Raw genomic sequence first — 23,003 nt, 5'->3', positions numbered from 1 at the left:
GTCTAGCATTCCTTCTTAACAGTCAGTTGATTTTTCTTTAAATGGAGTGCATGCTGAGGGTTCAAGAACAGAAATTCTTTAACCAGCATAATGTAATTTACGTGCTTTTGGTTTTACACACTGAAATGTAGGCTTAAATCACTAGTTAGCTCCAGAATTATAAGACTTAACTAAAGTGAATGTATCGTGCTCAGCGAATGAGATTTTGAGTCAGGTGACGTGGCATTGGGCCCAAGCTCCACTGCTTACTATAGTGTGGTTGTGGGAAGGTGTCTGAGCCTCAGTTGCCTCATGCGTAAAATGGGAATAATTGTAATAAATACCAATTCCTAACGGCGATTGTTGGGGTAGATGAGAGGATCTGAAGGTTGGTTGGGAATTAATTATGTGGTGATCATGTGCTGCAGCTTTCCTGTGTGATGTATCTTTTAACATATTTTTTCATTACTCAGATGTTGGTTTTGTTTTTAGGGTAATATAAAGCATACAGCCTATTTTAAAGCAATAAATTATTTTTTCAGGTTATCATATTTCTGCCACATCAGAAAAAAAGGATTGGATTTGTGACATTTCCATGAAGCTTAAGGTTTGACAGTTTCAAGGTAGATGCTAAGACATTGTTATTCCTTTAAAACTTATCTTTAAGTCTTTCAATCTGTGGTTGCTGAAACCCATCCTGGTGGCTTCACGTGATACCTATTCATGGATGACTCAGCCCAGACTTGCCTCTGAGCTCCAGGTGTCTAGACGTCCAGCTTGACTAACTCTCTTCTCTGCAGCCCCGCCCTGCCCGGCACCTGGCTGCATCACCGAGATGCAGGTCCCCACACCACACCTGCCACCTCCCTTTCATTCTCTGCAGTACAGCTAAGTACACGTTTTTTGACTCACGCCAATACTTTACCTCTGATTGGGACGTGAGGTTTATTCTCAGCCTCTCTAAGCAGTAGGAATCCAAATATTAAGGAAAAAACCTTCTGATACTTCAGTAACGCTCGGTTGGTATGAACTCCGCCTCACTCTCTTCACTCTTCTTGCCTGCTTTTTTCCCCACTGAAGAGCTAAAAGACTATGTGTGGCACTTGGCTCTGTGCTCATACCTGGACATATTTATGTTCCTTTTATCTTTTATGTGAGAGGAACGTGCTGTTGACGCCTGCTCCCAGTTGTGTCTGATTTTCTCCAGATCTGTTTTGCTGATTGTAACAGTGCTGATTGTAACAGCTCAAATCCTCTTTGAAAACAGAGTATAAATAAATGCCCACGTCTTGAACTCAGTCTAGTGATTGCAGTGAGCATATGAACAAAAATATGTATGTTGATTATAAAACAAAAGCAGACTTATGTAGAGCAACCTGAGAGACTGAAAATATTTTGCCTTTATGTTCCTTCTTTTCTATTAATCTATGGGAAAAGTAGATTTCCTCCTTTTTCAATTTGCAAGTGATTTTTCCATTTGAAATGAATTAGTATAAAAAGAACATTCATTTTGTGTCTTTAAAATTTGGCCTGTCACTTTAAAATAATAGGAGAATCATCACTTTACTAATCTCTAGCCAATTAAGTACTTGAGTGACTTTTAAATTTTTAATTTTTTCTTTAAAACTTCATAAAAACATTTCTTGAGAATGTCACACGAATATTTAGGTTTGTTAAAGTTTAATTACTGATGTCCTGGCAATATCCTGATTTTGGTATTAGCCTGGTACTGGTTATTGACCAACAGGGCTAGAAAATGAGCGAGCAGTTGAATTTAAGCTGATGAGTGACATCTTTCCAAAACTTTAAAACTAGATTACACTAATACATTTTCTCATACTATAGGGATCACTATCCTAGTGTCCAAGTGTCTCTTGTCTGAACTTTGACAAAATAAAAACCCTTTTGATTACATAATAGACATGTGATAAGTAGTTAAACTATATTTGAATTTAAAGTTGAAAACAAAAAGTTTTTAAACCAAAATCTTGCATGTTAGAAGATGGAAGAGTGTAGAAAGCTTATTCTAAGCACACGTTCCTAAATCCTCAACTTGTCATTCCTGAGTCAGCCATCCCCAGTGCACCTAGATTTTGCAGGGAGAGATCCTGGATTCCAGGTTCAAGGTCTCTGATTTGCTTTTTTAAAATCTGGCAATGCCTTTCAGTTTTTCTGTCAGTTCCTGGATGTATTCCTGGAGAAACAGGAAGATGCGTTAGCCCAAATAGCATTAACAAAAAGAGAATATACTAGGAATTACTTTGACACTTGGAACTGGCAGCCTGAATATCAGAATTTGGAGTTTGCTGGTCAGATATCCCTTAGGATACTTCTTCCTAAAACTATTGTCCATGTTGACAGATAGCCAGTTGTTGGAAGGATGGTATTGTAGCCTTTTTAATACATTTGAGAAGTTCTGCAAACATGGTCAACGAAAGGTGATTATGGAATAGCCACATTAGCCCTTCCTTACTGATCAAGCACAAAACATCAGTATGGGGAAGCGGACTTGGCCCAGTGGATAGAGCGTCCACCTACCACACGGGAGGTCCATGGTTCAAACCCCGGGCCTCCTTGACCCGTGTGGAGTTGGCCCATGCGCAGTGCTGATGCGCGCCAGGAGTGCCGTGCCATGCAGGGTGTCCCCCGCGTAGGGGAGCCCCACGCGCAAGGAGTGCACCCTGTAAGGAGAGCCGCCCAGCGCGAAAGAAAGTGCAGCCTGCCCAGGAATGGCGCCGCACACACAGAGAGTTGATGCAGCAAGATCATGCAACAAAGAAACACAGATTCCTGTGCCGCTGACGACAACAGAAGCGGACAAAAAGAAGAACACACAGCAAATGGACACAGAGAACAGACAACTGGGGTGGGGTGGGAAGAGGAGAGAAATAAATAAAATAAATCTTTAAAAAACAACAACAACAACAACAAAATCAGTATGAGCCTAAACATCATGGCCATATAAACAGACCAGCAGGAATTTAGTTGCACAACAATTAAGGATAAAGTAGCAGGCCAGATCTTAGAAGTGTGAAAATGCCAAAAGAGACACAAAGAATATAAAAACATAAAAAAAAAAAGCAAGTGTTTGGATTCAAATTATTAGGAACAAGTACAATTAGGCCTTGTTTATTGTCCATTGTAGAGAAGGGATATCCCTGTGGCAAGTAAAACCCAATGTTTTCTAGGACCAACATGATTCCAATGTCTGACACAATTTTAGATCTGGAAAAATGTCACTTAGGCATTCCTCATGAGTGTACAGTTCTACCAGGAACTATCTATGTGTCCAAAATAAATAATTCTTTAACTCAACAGGATTTCTCTTTCAAATGTCAGAACATTTAATCTCTTGTAAAAGTTTGAAATGTATTATAGCTCTTCTTCCCCAGATCCTTGCATCATGGCTTCTTATCATGATTTAAATTTTTTTTAAGGACTCAGGGCATACTTATTGTAGAGTTTGGTAATGGGAGGTCATGAAGAGGTTGAATAATGTTTGAAGTGGAAATACTAAGGAAGTGAGAAGGAAAATTAGGGTAAGAGTGGTCAGAGAGTGGGTGGACTGTTCTGAATGGAGATTTCATGGGCGATGGAGTTATTGAGGGTGATGAGGTCCAGCACAGGGGTTCTTACCTTGGTTGCCCAGGACAGTCATATGAGCGCTTAAAAATATACCAAGGCCTGGGCCCTACCAGCGTCTCAGTGACCCAGGCCTCTAACAGCTTTTAGCTTCACCATCCCTTATGTGTGGCCCTCTTTATTTATGTATGTATGTGTGTATTTATTACTTGATTTTTAAAATATATTTTTTATTTATTTTTAAAAGATACATAGATCACACAAAACGTTGCATTAAAAAATATAGGAGGTTCCCATATGCCCCACTCCCCACACCCCCCACTCCTCCCACATAGACAATTTCTTTCATTAGTGTGGGCTATTCATTGCATTTGATGAATACATTTTGGAGCACTGCTACACAACATGGGTTATAGTTTATACTCTTTCCCGGTCTATTCAGTGGGTTATGGCAGGATATATAATGTCCTTCATCTGTCCCTGCAGTATCATTTAGGACAACTCCAAGTCCCACAAATGTCCCCATATCACACCTCCTTTTCCCTCTCCCTGCCTTCAGCAACTCCCATAGCCACTGTCTCCATATCAATAATTTCTTCCATTGCTAGAGTCACAATAATTCTATAGTAGAATACCAATAAGTCCACTCTAATCCATATTTTATTTCTCCATCCTGAGGATCCTGGGGTGGCAATTAATGGCTGGGATTCTTATGCCTACAGCTGTAGATTCTTGGTTTCTTTGTGTAGTGGTTGTTCATCCTCACCTCCCTGTCAGCTGACCTGGTAAATCCAACAAACTGGAGAGTAGGCGCTGTAACACCGCTGAGGTTCAGGACCCAGCTAGCACATGGACAGCCCAGAGATTCAAGTCTCCTGGGCATACACCAACCCCAGCACTAACCACAGGTTCAATAAAAGGGACAGAAGAGGCATGTGTAGAGATGTCACATCTGAGTCCAACTCCATCACACTCAAGAGCACAAATTCCAAAGTAGAGCCCGCTGGCAAGGCACTGAGCTCCAGAGCCATCTGCAATGACTGTAGGACCTGGATGTCTCCATAGCCCTCAGGAGTACCACTCCCTGGGGTTGTATCTACTGGCTCTCTCTGAGATCCTGCTGAGATGTGCATAAGCACGACCCCTCTGATGGCCTCCTGACTCAGGTTGAAGTCTCTTAGCCATATAAACTCAATTTGTTTTTACCATTTTCCCCTGTTATTCAAGGTCTTTTCTTGTTGCATCACCAGCCAGTGCTTGGTAATAATCCCTCAGTGCCAGGGAGGCTCATCCACAGGAGTCATGTCCCATGCTGGGGGGAAGGTAATGTATTTACATGCTGAATTTGGTTTAGAGAGTTGACCCTCTTTATTACTGTCCAAGAAGGGGCTCCAGCTTTCACATCAACATTCTAAACAGTAGAATAGTAGAGAGGAAGGTGCAAAAGGCAAATTAGCTGTCTCTTAAGGCAAGTTCCTAGAAGCTACAATATGATACTTCTGCTTATATCCAATTGTACATAACCTGATAACGTAGCCATACCTACCTGTAAGGGAAATTGAGATATTCAGGCTTCCTTCTTGGTAGCCATAGGCTAGCTGAAAATTCTATTACTATGGAAGAAGGAAAGAAAAGATATTTCAAAACTGCCCATCTCTCTTATTTCTTCCTTTTCTCCTTAACCAGAATATATTCCATTATTATAATAATCACTCCCTTGCAAATACCCTCAGCTCCCAGGTACCTGTCTCCCTTCATAGTACTCCTGGAAAATCCTCAACTCTGGGCAAGCTTAACTCTCTACCACCTCATGAAATTGATTACCGCAAAGCTCAAATGAACATTCAGCATTCCCTGGCAGCCCTGCAGCATTTCCCCTGAACGTGCCATACCCCACTCCTGAGAAGAACTTGCCTGTCATCTTCTCTTAAACTTCTGACTGCCCCTCAGCCCTCACTGCCTTCAACTGGTGGCCTCGCTTGATATTTCAGTGAAAAAAAATCAGCCACGCAGGAGCGCCTCTGCTGCCTGCTTGGGAACCCATATTCTGCCTTACTTCCTTTTACAGCCTGCCTACTTTGTACACTCAAGCCCATCCCTTCTTGTTTTTTCAACTGCTTCTCTCCTGCAAGTACATCTTATCTCTGTCGCTCATTCTTTTCAACATGCACACGTGCCATAATATTTCCCATCTTGAAAAAACACACAGTCCTTGACCCAACATACCTGTCCAGATACTGTCCCCATTTATTGCCTCTCCTTTGCAGCAAAACTTCCTGAAAACATTTTGCACACATCTGTTGTTTTCAAATCCTCAAACCACACCATTTCTTCAGTGCTCTCCAGTCTGACTTCCATTCTCACTCTCCTGAAATTGACGTCTTAAGTGTTTTTTGTTTCCAATACATCTGTCATGTCTCCGTCCTCTTCTTCCTTGACTTCTAAAGCTGCATTTAATATACTTGACTACTCCTTCCTTCCTGAATCAAATTTTCTCTTGTAGCTTCTGTGACACCACATTCCCCCATTTTCTTGCTACTTGTGAGTTTTTTGTAACAGATAATTCTTCTCCCCACCCTGTGAATGTGGAACTGCCCTGGGCCCCAGGCTGAGCTTCTTTCCTATCTGTGGTTTCACAAACTCTCATGACCTCTTCCATGAGCTCCAGCCTCATAGCCAAATGTCTAGGTAGCATTTCTGTTGTACAGGCATCTCAGCATTCACATGTCCAAGGAAGAACTCTTGTTAAGAACTGACACGAACTGACACTCCTCAATCCCTCCTCCATCTCAATAATTGTCACCACCATTTTGCCTAAGTTAAATATACCCTATAAGTTCTGCCTGTAATATATGTCCATGATGTCCATGTAATTTTTTTAAAAATCCGCCCCCTCCTGAGATGGCTCCATCTGTTTGCTTGTTTTTGCTCGTTGTTTGCGCTCATCTGCTTTTTTGTTGTTGTTGTTTTTCCTCGTTTTTTGCTTGTTGTCCTTTTGGTTTTTTTTCTCCTTTAGGTAGCATCAGGAACTGAACCCAGGACCCTTCCATGTGGGAGGCGGGCACTCAGCTGCTTCAGCCACATCTGCTCCTGTCCATGTAATTTTATCACCATTGATTCCACCTTGGTCTAAGCTCCCATTATCTCTTACCTGAACTATTGCAGTAGCCTCCTGCTCATTTTTTCCTGTTATATATGTTCTCTGAATAGCCAGAGTGATCTTTAAAAACGTAAATCAGGGAAGCAGACTTGGCCCAGTGGTTAGGACGTCCACCTGCCACATGGGAGGTCCGTGGTTCAAACCCTGGGCCTCCTTGACCCATGTGGAGCTGGCCCACATGCAGTGCTGCTGCACGCAAGGAGTGCTGTGCCACTCAGGGGTGCCTCCCATATAGGGGAGCCCCACGTGCAAGGAGTGCGCCCCGTAAGGAGAGCCGCCCAGCGCGAAAGAAAGTGCAGCCTGCCCAAGAATGGCGCCGCACACACACAGCTGACACAGCAAGATGACACAACAAAAAGAAACACAGATTCCTGTGCCATTGACAACAGAAGCAGACAAAGAAGACACAGCAAATAGACACAGAGAACAGAGAACTGGGGCGGGGTGGGGGGGGAAATAAAATAAAATAAAATCTTTTAAAAAAACACAAAAAACCTAAATCAGGTAATTCAGTGTCTTCCCTTGGTATTGGATTAAATGCCAGCTCCTGACCGTGGCCCAGGGCCCTACAGGATCCAGTGCCTGCCCTCCTCTCTGGCCTCGTCTGTCCACCCCATCCAGAAGCACACTGGTGCCTTTACTGTGCAGCCTCCTGTTCCCTCGTTGGTTACTTCTCATCATTCATGTTACAGATGTCATCTCCCCAGAGAAGCCTTCCCTGAATACCTTATTAAAAGAAGTTCCTTGCTAGTGCCTCCCAATGGATTTGTTTCCTGTCCTTCTTACTCCACTGAAACTTACCCTCCATCAGGCAGCCGCCATCTCCGGTTTGTTCACACCTGCATTCCAAGTGCCTAGAAAGTTATTAACCTCTAAAAGAAACTGAACAAGTATTTAGTGAATACCCAAATGAAGAAGTGCCTGGATTATAGTGCAGTGTTTTTTGTCATATTGCTTCCATCACTCTTCTATTGTAATTTTAACTGCCACCAAAAGAAGTAACTTCCTGAATACTCTTAATAAGAACAGTAACTCCCCAATTTAATATTTCTAATCCTCTAATGGCTAGGAAAACCAATTACTTAACCTTGTTAAGAATTGCATATGAAAAGCCAGATAAAAGGACAAACAGTCTATGATTCTACGTATATGTAACACCTAGAATATGCAAATTCATAGAGATGGAAAGTAGATTACAGGTTACCAGGGACTGGGGCTGGGTAGAGTGGGGAGTTATTGCTTAATGAGTAGAGATTCTGTTTAAAAGTTTCTGTAGTGTATGGATATCATGGTAGCACAACATTGTGAGTGTAATTAATACCACTGAACTATACACATGAAAGTGGATAAAATAGGAAATTTTGAGCTGAGTATATGTTACGACAATAAAAAGTTATTTTAAGAAATGCTTCCAAATGTGCCAATAACTATTATAGCTAATATTAGTGAGTCTTGACTATGGTCTATGATAAATATTTTATCCTGTTTAAACTTCACTACAACAGTATGAATGTGGGGTTATTGTTATTCCCATTAAAGGTGGAACTGAGGCTTAGAGAGGTTAAGTTGCCCTCTTCATACAGCTGGAAAAGGGTAGAGCCAAAAATAGAATCTAAGTTGTGCTGAGTCCAGAGCTCCTAGATTTAACGCTTCTTCCAATTACTCCATTTATAGAATGACTAGGAGAGTAAGTGTTAGAAAGAAAGCTGCACCTGTAGGAGAACAAAAGGTCACCCGATTATGGAGGAGAAAAGGATTTTATTAACAATCTTGTGAGAATGGATGCGCGACTTGGACAAAATGGCCAGCACGGCAAACACAAGGAACAACATTCATACCCTAAACCATGCGCAGGTTCCTCCCCTGTTCCCCACTGATTGGCTACGTCAGAGGTTGCAGCCTATCCAAGGGGTCTAATTAACTTACGGGTTCCCACTCTGAGTCACCATTCCCGTTCCCTACGTTCCGGTGGCTTGATACTTGGTGCCAGTGTTGAACTCAGCACCACCTTTGAACTTGGCTTCACCTTTAAGTTTGGTGCCACTTTCAAATTTGGCACCAGAGCCATTCCCTGGTTACTTGAACTGCAGATATAGTTTTAGAGTCACCTTCATTTGAAAGCTAAACTTAACCCTTTCCTTATGTAAGGTAGTATAAATCAGCACCACATGGTGTGGCTTACCAGGTGCCCAGCTGGGCAAGTGGTGGTCAGTTAACATCTTATCCTGAGGGTGATTAGGACGTAGTGTTGTTGGACATAGAGTTGTGGCTAGTTTTATATGTCAGCTGGGCTAGGCTGTGGTGTCTAGTTGTTTGTTAACATCTACAATCAGTTGACTTTAAGTAAAGGAGATTACTCCCCTAAGGTGGGTGGGCCTCATCCAATCAGTTGAAGGCCTGAAGAGCAAGCCCTGGGGTTTCTCAAAGAAAAAGAAATTCTGCCTCAAGACTGCAGCGTAAAAATCTTGCATGAGTTTCCAACTTGCCAGTGTGCCCTATCGATTTCAGACTTGTCTGCACTGACAACAGCTTTCCCTTAAAACAAAGCATATATATAATTTTTTGGAAGAATTTTCTGTTAAGCGTGGGAGACTTCAGAAGGAAAGCCCAGCATTGGTGAGTGGGCATTAGCCTTATCAATTTCCCAATCCATGAGTCTTTTTTTTTTTTTTTTACATGGAGATACCCCTGAGATGTTTAGTCAATATCCTTATAAATCCAGTCTTACAGGAAAAAGCAAGGGGAGGAGAGAGGTTGGATGTCTTTTGAGCCATAATGTCTGGTTGTGGAAGCCTGGGAAAGGAATGGTCTAAATGTGGAGAAGGGCCACCGAGAAGGGTGCCGTGGAGCCAGCTGCTACAGTGGTGTGCTGTGGGAGCTCAACAGACACTCAGCAAATGAGTTAAAAAACATCTGGAAGAGCAAGTAATCTCTTTGTCGTTTACACAGCACAAAATGTCAAAAGGAGCAGGGGAGGAAATCCCATCATGGCCACTCTTCCGGAGCAGCCAGAACTGCTGGGGCTGGGGGCAGTAGATGGCAGTCCCACACACAGAAGAGGAGAGAGACAAAGTCACAGTGTTTGCGTGTGACTGTTAGCCCGGGGGCGGTGGGGGCAGGTGCCCTGCCACTGAGAAGTCCTCTTCTGATTCGCCTGTCTGGGGCTGCTTGTTCCAGTTTCCAGGTATAAGGTCTCGCTGCCGGGCCTTTTCTTTAGACTTCCATTAGACATCTCCGCCAGGTTGTGGAAAGGCCCACAGAGGAAAAGGAGGTGTGGGCAGCAGGAGGCTGGAAGGCTGGAGGATGTAACTCCCCCAGAGAAGGAGGTCGGGTCGGTGAGGTCTGGCTGACAGTCGCTTAAATGTGTCTGTGACTGCAAGTTCTCAGTGTAGTGGGGTTCTTCATGAATTATCTTTTGGCCCCAGGGGAAGGGGCTGGGCAGGGGAAAGATAGCATTCTCTTAGTTTTCTGAGGTTACATCTCTGGCATAGGTTGACTTTGAATCTTCTAACCAAAGAGCACCTTGACACATTACTATTAGAGACAGGGCTTAAGATAATGGTTTTTTTTCCATTTAAAAAAAATTATTGAAGTATATCACTCATATGTAAACATACATAAAAAATAAGTGTACAGTAATAGTTGTGAACTTATAAAATAAACACACATAACACCAGAGTTCTCATACCTCACCCTACCACCAATACCTTGCATTGTTGTAAAACATTTTTTAACTAATGATTAAAAAGCATCCTCAAAATATTACTACTAACCAAAATATTTTCTCACAACCCATCCTTTAATTATAATAATTACTTTTTTATCATTTATATAGGAACATATAAAAATAATAAGTGTATAATAAAAGTTGTGAACTTACAAAACAAACATGCATAGCCTCATACAGGGGTTCCATACATCAGCCCACTACCAACACCTTGCATTGTTGTGAGACTTTTGTTACAAATTATGAAAGAATATTGTCAAAATCTTACTATTAACCATAGTCCTTATCTTATATTTGGTATAGTTTGCCCCAACCCACCCTATTTTTTAAATATATTTTTATGACAAATTGTAACCTTTCAAAAACAATCACGCACATGTGCAGGATTCCCAAACAACACCCCTCTATTAACACCATGGTAGAACATTTGTTACAAATTATGAGATAATATCAGATTATTACCAGGTCTGTAGCATATATTTGGCACACTTTTTCCGTATTCCCCCATTATCAACATAGTACATCTTTGGCATTGATGCATGAATATTACATTATCACTGTTAACCACAGTCCATAGGTCCCTCACTCCAGATGAATTTTTCCTATGGTTCTCCACATTCCCGCCACCCTGCAATAGTGATGTACATCTGCTCTAGCTCACCAAGGACAGTCTTGCATCTGTACCGTCAACCACAATTCTCATCCACCTCTGGGTTTACTATGCTATTTAGTTCCTAGATTATTTTCTAGCTTTCTGTAATTTGACATTTACATCCCTAGACTACCCTTTTCAGCCACATTCCCATTTATAAACCAGCTGTTACTCACTATAATGTGTTACCGTCAACTCTGTACATTTCCACACTTTTACAGTAAAGCTAATTAAAACTTCTACATGCATTAAACATCAGTAATTCATCTCAGTCCTCCTCATATCTCCTTTAAGAATCTACTACCTACCACCGTGTCTTGAAGATATTTTCCTACATTTTCTTCTAGAAGCTTTATGGTTCTTGCTTTTATGTTTAGGTTTTGATCCACTTTGAGTTAATTTTTGTATAAGGTGTGAGATAGGGGTTGTCTTTTCTTCTTTTGGCCATGGATATCCAGTTCTCCCAGCACCAGTTTTTGAATGGACTGTTTTGCCCCTGAGTGGGTTTGACAGGCTAGTCAAAAATCACTTGACCATAGATGTGAGGGTCTCTTTTTTAACCATCAGTTTGATTACATTGGTGTGTATCTGTCTTTATGCCAGTACCATGCTGTTTTTACCACTGTAGCTAGGTAATATGATTTGAAGTCTGGAAATTAGGGTCCTCCAACTTCACTTTTCCTTTTTAAGGTGTTTCTGGCTATTCAGGACCCCTTACCCTTCCAAATAAATTTGATAATCATGCTTTCCACTTACTTAAAAAATGCTGGTAGAATTTTTATCAGGATTGTATTGAATGTGTATATCAATTTGAGTAGAATTAACATCTTAATGATATTTAGTCATCCAATCCATAAGCATGGAATGTTCTTCCAATTATTTCTGAATACAAGTGCTTTACATTGTTGGTTACGTTTATTCCTGAATATTTGACTTTTATCTGTCATATTTTATTTTCACTACTCTTTTGACACTTTGTTACTTTTATTGATATAATCTTCATGTCTAGACATTCTATCAGGCCTTTCTCTCTGTCTTTTCTTTTCAGGCTGTGTCACACCCTTTAGTATTCCCTGCAAAACCAGTCTCTTAGTTACAAACTCTTTGTGTGTCTGTGAATATTCTAAACTTGACCTCATCTTTGAAAGACAATCTTGCTGAATATAAGATTCTTGGCTGGAGGTTTTTCTCTTGCAGTTTCTTAAATATATCATACCACTGTCTTCTTTCCTCCATGGTTTCTGATGAGAAATCAGCACTTAATCTTATTGAGTATCCCTTGTATGTTATGCATTGCTTTTCTCTTGCTGCTCTCAGAATTCCCTTTGTCTTTGGCATTTGGAATTCTGATTAGTATGTGTCTCAGAGTGGGTATATTCTGATTTATCTGGATGGCAGTACGTTGTGCTTCTTCGACATGGATATACCTATCCTTCGGTAGGGTTGTGAAATTTTCTACCATTATTTCTTCAGATATTCCTTCTCTTCTCTTCTCCTTCTCGGACACCCATGGCATGTATATTTGCATGTCTCTTGCTTTCGTTTAGTTCACGGAGACCTTGTTCAATTTTTTCCATTCTTTTCTCCATCTGTTCTTTTGTATGTTTACTTTTGGCAGCCATGTCTTCGAGCTCACCTATCCTTTCTTTTGCTTCCTCAAATTTGCTGTTATATGATTCCAGGGTATTTTAAGTTTCATTTATTGCACCTTTCATTCCCATAAGGTCTGCTCTTTTTCTATTTATGCTTTCAAATTCTTCTTTGTGCTCATCCAATGTCTTCTTAATATCCTTGATCTCTTTAGCCTCTCATTGAATTTATTGAGATTGTTTGAACATCTGTCTCAAGTCCTTTATGTCATTTGGAGGCTTATCTTGTTCCTTTAACTGGGCCATGGCTTCCTGTTTCTTGGTGTGGATTATAATTTTTTGTTGGTGTCTTGGCATCTGGCTTACTAGAGTATTTATTCTGGGTACAGTTTTTCTCTTTAGTTTACGGCTTCCTGCCCTTTCTCCCTCAAGGTGCCCTCATTGCCCCAGGGACTAATGAAATTTCTCTCAACTTTCTCTTTTACCAGGGGTAGGGACAGAGCCACAGCTGTGTGGAATAATCCAAGTCGTGCAGGCCTGGACTGTAGTTGCCCAGAGAGACCGATGAGGCTTCTCACCCCTTCCTCCCCTGCCTGGGGTGGGGATGGAGCTGCAGGTGTGGGCAGCAGTCTATGCAGTGCAGGTCCAAGATGACCACAGGTGCCCCTGTAGACTTATGACTATTCAATCTGTGCCTGATGAATACACCTGCAGTTACCTGGACAAGCTGGTGCAGGGCCCACCAGCCTTCTCCCTTACAGAGGTGGGACTGAAGCCTAGGCTAGGGCTGCAGGCCGATCTGGGTGAAAGAAACCGATCTCTACCTCCACTGTGATTTTCAGTCAGCCTGGCTTCCCCTCATGCTGGGGGTGGAGTCTGAATGGTGGCTGCTGGCCTCTTTCTGACTTGGATAGGTTCAAACTTTAGCTGTTCTTAGGGTTATACTTTAGCCAGCTAAATTTACTAATCAGTAACTGAAATCAGTAGCTGAAATTGCTGGCCAACTGTCTCTTCCTCCCCTGTTTTGGGAAATGGAACTTCCCATTCCAGCCACAGAACAGCTCCTGAGGCGACTTGCACTGCCAAAGTAGGGTGCTCACCAGACTGCACAGCATGGCCTCTGTTTCCCCGAGGCTGGCGCAGGTCCCCCTGCCTTCCTCCCTGCCAGAGATGGGGCTGGGCCTAGGCTGGAGCTGCAACCTGATCTGACTGTGAAGAAGCCAGTCCCCACCAGCTCTGGATTTTCAGTCCGCCCCGCTTCTTTTCATGCCAGGCGTGGAGTTAAAATAGTGGTTACCGGCCTCTTTCTGACTTGGACAGGTTTACACTTTAGCTGTTCTTAGGAATTACCCAGCTGAGTTTACTAATCAGTAGCTGAAGTTGGTGCCCAACCATGTCTTTCTTCCCGTTTTTGGGAAATGAAGCTTCCAATTCTGGCCACAGAATATCTCCTGAGGTGGCTTGTGCCGCCAATGGAGGATGGGCACTGGGCTCTGCAGCGTGGAGTGCTCTCCTTCTAAATCTGCTGTGCAGATGGGCAGTCTCCTCTTTCTGTTCTTTCAAGGATGTTGCAGGATGCTCTTCTAGTTTCCTGGAGCCCCCAAATAGGTGCTTTAGATAGCTCTGGGTGATCACTAACTGCCTTGTAGGATGAACTGACTCTTGGAACTCCTTACTCTGCCTCCATCTTGCTAGTTGTCTAGATAATGGGTTTTGGACAGAAAATGGTTGCAAAAACCTTTAAGTTCATATGCGGCCCTAAAGTAGAAGATAAAGTACTCAAAAGATTTTAAACCCATTAATCTGTTGAAGAATCATTCATCGCCTCGTACGTGTCATTTCATATGTTAGGTGTCAAGGAAATGGAAATGAATGGGACACAGCCCCTCCGATGACATAATCAAAAGAAGTATAAACAATTGGCAGTTATATACTGTCTTCAGTGCTGTTTAAGATGTGTAGAGTACTATGGGAGCACATGAAAATAATGATATCTACAGTTTCTGAAGGCAAAATCTCCTTGGATTGTGGTTCAAAATTGATGCTATACCAAATTTAGTCTTGAGGTGCAGAAGTTCCAGTGTACAAGTTTTTTGTTGTACATTTAGTTTTTTAATATCTAACTTCATCCATTTTCTCTGTGACCTAAATGTCTCTTGTTTTTTTCCTTCCTCTAGTGGTTTTTAATTGCCAATAGATCTTACAAAGTCAGCGCAGCAAGCTCTTTTTTCTTCAGTGGTGTGTTCGTGGGAGTTATCTCCTTCGGCCAGCTTTCAGATCGCTTTGGAAGGAAGAAAGTCTATCTCACAGGTAACCTGCTGGAGCTTCCTTGAACTAAATGAGAGGACTTATTTATTTATGGTTTACCGGCAACTAAATACAAGGAACTGTTTGCTTAATGTCCTCAGGGAATTGTCTTCTTATTGCACTGGCAAGAGTCCAGACTGCAGTTAGCCTTGGTCCTGGCCAGGCACATTTCAGAGGCCAGCGCACCTGGTTAAGGTCAGATGTTGACACTGTAAACTTTTGGTAGGTGGTGGTGCTTTCTGAAACTTCCCAATTCCAGTTAACCCCATGTTTCTAAGGAGAACAGTCAAAGATTGAAGCAGACTACTAGATCCATTTCATTATATTGCTGTGTGTTGATTTATTTCAGCTAAGCTCTACAGGACTCAGGATTTTTCATTTTCTAACATTATTGTGAATAACTGAGACCTGTGCTATGATTGTCAGAAATCGATTTGTGACAATGGAATAAAATGTCAGTTTTTCTTTACAGTTTCTGAGAAACTTGGAAAAATATAGCTGGGAAAATTTAAGTCTACCAAAGCTGATCTTTACAAAGCAATGAATATTATGTATTGCTTTCATGAAATGCTGTTTTGCCTCTGGGTAATTGAATACTCTTCTTCTCTTTCCAGGTTTTGCTCTTGACATCTTATTTGCTATTGCAAATGGATTTTCTCCCTCATATGAGTTTTTTGCCGTAACTCGCTTCCTGGTGGGCATAATGAATGGAGGGATGTCGCTGGTGGCCTTTGTCTTGCTGAACGAATGTGTAGGCACCGCCTACTGGGCACTGGCAGGTACTGCTTAAATCCATGCAGAGCTGGAGATGGGGAGCAGCTCCAGAAAGCCTTGTAGAGAGCATGTTTAACCCGGAAGTCTGAAAATGCACTTGGATTTGAAGGAGTCTGTCTATCCAACAATTAGACTTGCTTGCCTGAGTTTGTTCTGAATGGCCTCGAATGAGCCACGTTTTCCATTATTCATATTCCTCTGTTACAGTTTTTCCCCGGGGCATGCCTCTGTGGTGGGGAGCTCACCACCCATCTCATGGTTATCTATCTACTAGTTATTGTGGAAATTGTTGATTTCCTCTGGAGGGCATTAACCACTTCTTATCTTGAACTGGAAAATAGTGCAAAAATAGGAAATACCATGAACTCCTTTTTTGGAGCCCACTTAATATTTTATTAAATTCTGATTTCATGGCCTTTTTTGTTTTTACAGTGCTCTTCGAGTCAGAAGATAATATTATTTTAGCTTTTGTTTACTGATTCTTAGTTTACCAAAATAAGACCATATTCTTTATTATTTTTAACTGTCCCGTCTTCTTCTTAAGAACTACATGTGCAGTCAAATTTATTATTTTAAGAGGTTATTTGTCTTAAAATATTGTCTTGGGAGAGTGTCTAGGCATCAGACTCTCCTTTGTGGACTATAGTTTTGCAATGATAGCTTTTTGTTTGTTTTACTTTTCATTCATTTGACCATTATTTGAGTGCCATGGACCATCTGGTACTGATATGGGAAACAGGTTGATCATGTGGCTGATAGAAACATGCCTGAATGAGGGTATATATGAGAGAATGCTGTTGACTTCTTATTTTTGTTTTGTTTTGTTTTTAAAGATCTATTTTTATTTATCCCCCCCTTGCCACCTGCTTGCTGTCTGCTCTCTGTGTCCATTCACTGCACGTTCTTCTGTGTCTGCTTTTCTCCCTTTGCTGCGTCATCTTGTTGCGCCAGCTCTCTGCATGAGCGGGCTGTCAGCTCTCCCAGGGTGTGGGCAAGCCTGCCTTCACAAGAAGGCCCCAGGACGCGAACCCAGGACCTCCCATGTGATAGGCGGGAGCCCAGTCAGTTGAACCACAGCCGCTTCCCTGTTGTCTTTGTTTTTAACTAATGCAAAAGGGCACCTACCATTTGTTGAGGGACTGTGATATGCAAGATACCATGCTGAGCATTTGACATATACCTGTACTGTTCTTACAACTGACAAGTTAAGAATTTCTACCTTCATTTTACAAATGTGGAGCAGTTCATAACTGATAGGGCCAAGGTTGCAACTTAGGTCTGCCTGATGCCCAAGTTTTGTGTCTCCGTGCTGTTCTATGAGGTCCCTCCTCTCGGAACTTGAGGAAGATAACCTCACACGAGCGCTGGCCTGGGTGATCTGTTCTTGCTGGTGTTGATTTGAAGGTCTTTTGTTGTTCTATTTGATTAGGTCAGTAAATTATTAAGGTAGGGAGGGAAGAGAAATGGGAGAAAATAAAGATCTTGGGTCCTGGGTAGAGAGGAAGGGGGATTTGAAGTTGGTAAGAGCTAGTGATCTGAAAGACACAGGCCAAATAGTAATAAATAGTAATAAATATAATTAATAAGTGTAAATAAAATAATAAAATAGACTCCTGCTCTTTTTGTAGCTCCACTAAGTGGTTGTCTGATTTGAAGGGTGAATTGGGTTGGCCTAGTTAGAACGAGGCTGGGGGAGCAAAGGGACACCATCAGGCTCCCTACTGGTGTCTCAAGTGGCATCTGTCTTTCGCAGCTGCCAATCCTTCTGGAACAGGCTACCCCTTTCTCTACTGCAGCTTCTGAGTGAGGTCCAGTGAGAAAGCTTCCTCCAAGTCTTCAGTTTGCAGCCACCACTACTTTATCCAGAGACGGCACGAAGGCACTCTCTCCTAGGGTTTCAGTTTTCATGAGGTCCAAAATTTTACTCAATTAGAGAATCATAAGTGCATACTTTTCTTGTACCTAGCACATTCCTGTATTAAAATAGCCACATTTTACTTGAGTTTGATAAAGATGCTCTTTTGGAAAACACATAGACTACCCCACCCTGTCAGGTTATCTGAGGTTTATTCTTATCCTATTTTATGTGTCAGGGGGGAAAAAACCTTCCTGTTCTCTTGCTCCCTTGCCACTCACCTAAAGTCAGTGAAAAGATCCCTACAAAAGAGCTTTAATCTCTCATTCTTGCCCTTGAAACTGTGTTAAGATGAGGGTATTAAAATTTCTGTAACAAAGAAAAACGAGAAAAAGGGAAAAAACTGCAATAATGGAACCAGATGGTTGCCACATTCAATGTGAAATTCAGAGTGGGTGCGAGAGAGTTCCCTCAAAGCCAGTATGCCAGCCTGCACCCAGGACAAAAGGAAGAAATGTCTGGGACTCTTTTGTGAGAAGCTTCCTTCTTCCTTCCCCGTGAACCAAGGTACCCCCCAGAGTTTTGTCCTTGTCCTTAATTTTTTTCATTAAAGAAGCTCTGGGTTCACAGAAAGATTATGCATAAAAAACATACCGTTTCCATATGCCACCCTATTATTAACACTTTGATTGGTGTGGTACATTTCTTATAATTGGTGAAAGCACATTTTTATACTTGTACTATTAAGTACACTCTGTGGTTTAACTTAAGAGTCCAGTGTGTTGCACAGTTCCATGAATTTTTAAAAAAATCTTTATACGTAGCACATACAACCTAAAACTTCCCATTAGCCATGTTCAAATATATAATTCAGTGCTGTTAATTACATTGCCATTGTCAAGCTACTAAATTTTTCCATTGTTGTGTTACTAAAATTTTCCATCCTCCTAAATAGAAATGCTATGCATTTTAAGCATTAACTCCCTATTCCCTACGCCCACCCTGGTAACCTATATTCCAGATTTTGACTCTGTGAGTTTGCTTATTCTAATTATTTCATTAGATATTATGATCATTGAGATCATACATATTTGTACTTTTAAGTCTGGCTTATTTTACTCAACGTGATGTCTTCAAGGTTCATCCATGTTGTCACATGTATCAGAACTTCATTTTTATAGCCAATTAATTTCCATTGTGTAGATATACCACATTTGTTTATCCGTTCATTACTTGGCAGACACTTGGGTTGCTTCCATCTTTTGACAATTCTGACAACATTTTGCCAATCACTGTCTTTTGACTGGAGAGTTTAATCCATTTATATTTAAAGTCACTAATAATATTGCAGGACTTTCTTCTGCCATTTTGCTATTTAGTCTTTGTAAATCTTATACGTTTTTGTCCCTCAGTTTTTCCAATAATGCCTACTTTCATGTTTATTTGATTTTTTGTATTATACCATATTGAGTCCCTTCTCATTTCTTTCTGGATATATGTTTTATGTATTTTCCTTGTAGTTACCATGAGGATAAAGTTTAACATCCTACATATATAACAATCATATTTGGTTTGATACCAACTTGACTTTAAGAGAATACATAAAAACTATTCCTATACCTGTCTGTTCCCACACCTTGTTTTGTACCTGTTAAAAATTATATCTGTGTAGATTGTATGTCTAAAACTGTAGATATCTCATACTTTTTATGCATTTGCATTTTGGCATCTGTAGGAAGTAGAGTTACATACCAAAAAATTCAATACAGTAGTGCTGTCATTTATAATTACCCAAATGTTTACCTTTACCAGAGGTCTTTATTTTTTATGCCACTTTGAAGCACTGTCCAGTGTCTTTTCCTTTCAGTCTGAAGAACTCCTTTTAGCATTGCTTGTAGGGCAGGTTAGAGGTGATGAACTCCTTCAGCTTTAGATTATCTGGGAATTGTCTCCATAGTTTTTGTTCGGAACTTCCTTATACGGAATACATTGCTTTTCTTTTGCAGCTTTCAGAACATTCACCTTGTCCTTTGCATTCAGCAGTTTAGTCAATATGTGAAGGGGCATTTTTGTCTTCAAATGTATCTCATTTGGTGTTCTCTGGGCTTCTCGAATGTGCATATTCTCATCTTTTGCTAAGTTTAGAAAGTTATTTGTCATTATTTCTTTGAATTTTCTCTCTGCCCTTTCTCTCTTTCTTCTCTTTTTGGGGATCCCATAATACATATATTAATATGCTTGATGGTATCTTTTAAAGTATTTTTGCTTTTAATAATTCTTTTTTCTTCTTCTCCTTAGCCTAACTCATTTCAAGTGTCTTGTATTTGAGTTCACTCATTCTTTCTTCTGCCAGCTTCAATCTGCTGTTGAAATCCTCCTAGGCATATTTCATTTCAGTTATTGTGGTCTTCAATTCCAGTAGTTCTGGAACTGGTGACTTTTAAAAATTTCTCTCTCTTTGCTAAGGTTCTCATATTATTAATTTATTGTTTTCCTGATATCAGTTAGTTCTCTGTATTTTCCTTCATCTCTTTGAGCATATTGACTGGTTCCTGATATCCTTTAGTTCTTTCTTTGAATTTTCCTTCATCTCCCTGAGCATATTGAGATCATTATTTAACTCTTTATCTGCCATGTCCACAGTCTGGTCTTCTATGTTAATGTTTTCTAGATTTGTATCCTCTTCCTTTGAATTGGGTCATCATTTCCTGATGTTTGTCTTATAATTTTTTTCCACACTGTATATTTTAATATTAAATGTTAACTCTGGAATTCATCCCCTGAGATGTATGTTTTCTTGAGTTTATATCCAGCCTGTGTTATGACAGATTTTCTTGAATGTCAGGAGATTTGGCCAGACTAGAAACACTGGAAAGTGAAGGTTAAATGAAGCACCTCTGTGGAATGGTTCACCAAGGAGCACCATCTGCTGGAGAGTCAGGAAACTGCATGGAGAAAAACTGATTTTGGATCTCTCACAAGTTTCATGAAAGAAAATTTGCACCCCAATCGTGTGTCCCTGGCAGATTTTGATAACAGATGGGCAATTTTAAAGATTTAGAATAAGTTGAGGGAAGCAGATGTAGCTCAAGTAATTGGGCACCCATCTACCATATGGGAGGTCCAGGGTTTGACTCCCAGGGCATCCTGGTGAAGGCAAGCTGGCCTGAGTGGAGAGCTGGCCCACATGGAGTGCTGACCCACACAGAAGTGCTGGCCTAAGTGGAGAGCTGGCACAACAAAATGATGCAATAAAAAGACACTAAAGAAAGGCAATAAGAGACACAGCAGACCAGGAAGCTGAGGTGGCTCAAGAGATTGAGGACCTCTTTCCCACTTGGGAAGGTCCCAGGATCAGTTCCTGGTGCTGCCTAAAGAGAAGACAAAAAGACACAGAAGAATACACAGTGAATGGACACAGAGAACAGACAGTGGGGCAGGGGGAGGGGGTGATGGTGCAGAATAAATAAAACTTTAAAAAAATAAAAAAATAAAAATAGAATAAGTTGAACCAAAAATCAAATAAGAGCTGTAAAAAAATACGTGTATACTAGGCAAGAGAAATTGACCATCAGAGTAAATTCACTAACATATTCAGATGCCTAGACATCAGCAAAAATTTACAAACTTATGGAAACAGGAAAAGATGGCCCAGGCAAAGGAACAAATCAAATATCTGAAGTCATCTAGGATTTAAGACAGCTAATCAATGATAATCACACATATCTCCTAAATCTGTTCAAAGAATTGAAAGAAAATATGACTAAAAAGATAAAGGATGTTAAGAAGACAGTAAATGAGCATAAAGAACAATTTGAAAGCCTGCAAAGGAAAGTAACAGTGCATATTGGAATGAAAGGCACAATAGATGATATTAAAAGCACGTTGTGTGGGGTATATGGGAACCTCTTATATTTTTTAAAGTAACATTTTTTGTTATATATGTATCTTCAAAAAAATGCAATTAAAAAAAATGGGGGTGGGAAATGGAGTATATGGGAACCTCTTGTGTTTTTTAATGTAACGTTTTTTGTCATCTATTAACTTTAAAAAAATAAAAAATTAAATTAAAATTAAAAAAAAAAAAGAACATTAGAGCAGCAGGGGTTCTTAACCAGGGGTCCACAGACACCCAAGGAGTCTGTGGAAAGATTTCAGGGGGTACATGAGCTTGAATTGAAAATTCAAAAAAACGTTCTTGTGGGGATGTGTTAGTGCAGGTGTGATATATCTATTACGTAACACATGGTATAGTGTGAGCTTAGTAAGGGAACCATGGTTTTCACCTGACTGGCAAAGGGGTCTGTGGAACAAAAAAGGTTTAGCATCCCTCCATTAGAGGCACATAACAGCAGATATGAACTTCTTGATGACAGAAGTAGTGATTTCAAGGACAGAATACTTAAACTGGAAAAGACAGGAAAACAGAAAAAAGAGTGGAAAAGATGGAACAGGGTCTCAGGGATTTGAATGACAACTCAAAATGCACAAACATATTATTAGTGTCCAAGAAGGAGAAAATAATGAAAAAGGGGCAGAAAGAATATCAATATCTAAGAAGGACAGCACACCCTAAACAGAATAAATCTGAATAGACAGAATGACAAGTATCAGAGATAAAGAAGATTCTGAAAGCAGCAAGAGAAAAGCAAAGTATCACATATAAGGGAACCTCAATAAGATTAGGTGCCAACCTCTTACCAGAAGCCATGGAGGTAAGAAGAAAGTGGGTGGTGTATTTAATGTACTGAAAGAGAAATATTATTTATCCAGGAAAACTGCCCTTCAAAAAACAAGGGTGTGGGAAGCAGATGTGGCTCAACCAGTTGGGTACCCGCCTACCACATGGGAGGTCCCATGTTCGTGTCCCAGTGCCTCCTAAAGAAGACTAGCAGATGCCACACCTGCTGCAATGAGCTAGACGCCACACCCACCACAACAAGCAGAGGCCTGAATGAGTAGATGCCACAAGTCAGTAGATGTCGCAAACCCATGGGGAGCAAATGTGGCTCAGGCCATTGGGCACTTGCCCCCTTGTGGGAGGTCCTGGATTCAGCTCCCAGTGCCTCCTAGAGAAGGTGAGCAAACAATGAGCAGACAGGTGAGATAACTGTCTGGAGGAGGGGGGTGACCAATAGTAATAATTTTTAAAAATAAATACATAAATCTTAAAGATTGAGGGTGAGTTCAGAGTCTTCACAGACAAACAAAAACAGAGAGAGTATGTTACCAAAAGACCAGAATTACAAAAGATACTAAAAGGAGTGCTGCGGACTGAAAGGGAAAAACAAGGGCAAGAGACTTGGAGAATCAGAGTATAGAAATGAAGATTGTTAGAAAGGGTAAATTAAAGGGTAAAAAGACAGACAGTAACAATG

At 40.8% G+C, this 23,003-nt stretch overlaps 1 protein-coding gene across 3 annotated transcripts in view; it reads left to right on the top strand.

Moving 5' to 3' along the window:
• The window catches only part of SLC22A15 (solute carrier family 22 member 15), a 105,311-nt gene that overhangs the window by 41,212 nt on the left and 41,096 nt on the right, over window positions 1-23,003 (top strand). For all 3 annotated transcript variants that reach the window (XR_009187083.2, XR_011649593.1, XM_058302996.2), the window contains exons 3-4: window positions 14,867-14,999; window positions 15,611-15,775. Coding sequence is in view for 1 of the 3 variants with exons in the window: in XM_058302996.2 (XP_058158979.1) it covers window positions 14,867-14,999; window positions 15,611-15,775 (298 nt within the window). In the remaining 2 variants the exon portion in view is untranslated. The remainder of the gene's footprint in view (window positions 1-14,866; window positions 15,000-15,610; window positions 15,776-23,003) is intronic.

Source organism: Dasypus novemcinctus, chromosome 9, assembly GCF_030445035.2.
Source record: "Dasypus novemcinctus isolate mDasNov1 chromosome 9, mDasNov1.1.hap2, whole genome shotgun sequence".
NCBI lineage: Eukaryota > Metazoa > Chordata > Mammalia > Cingulata > Dasypodidae > Dasypus > Dasypus novemcinctus.
This window is presented reverse-complemented; position numbering and strand designations above follow the sequence as displayed.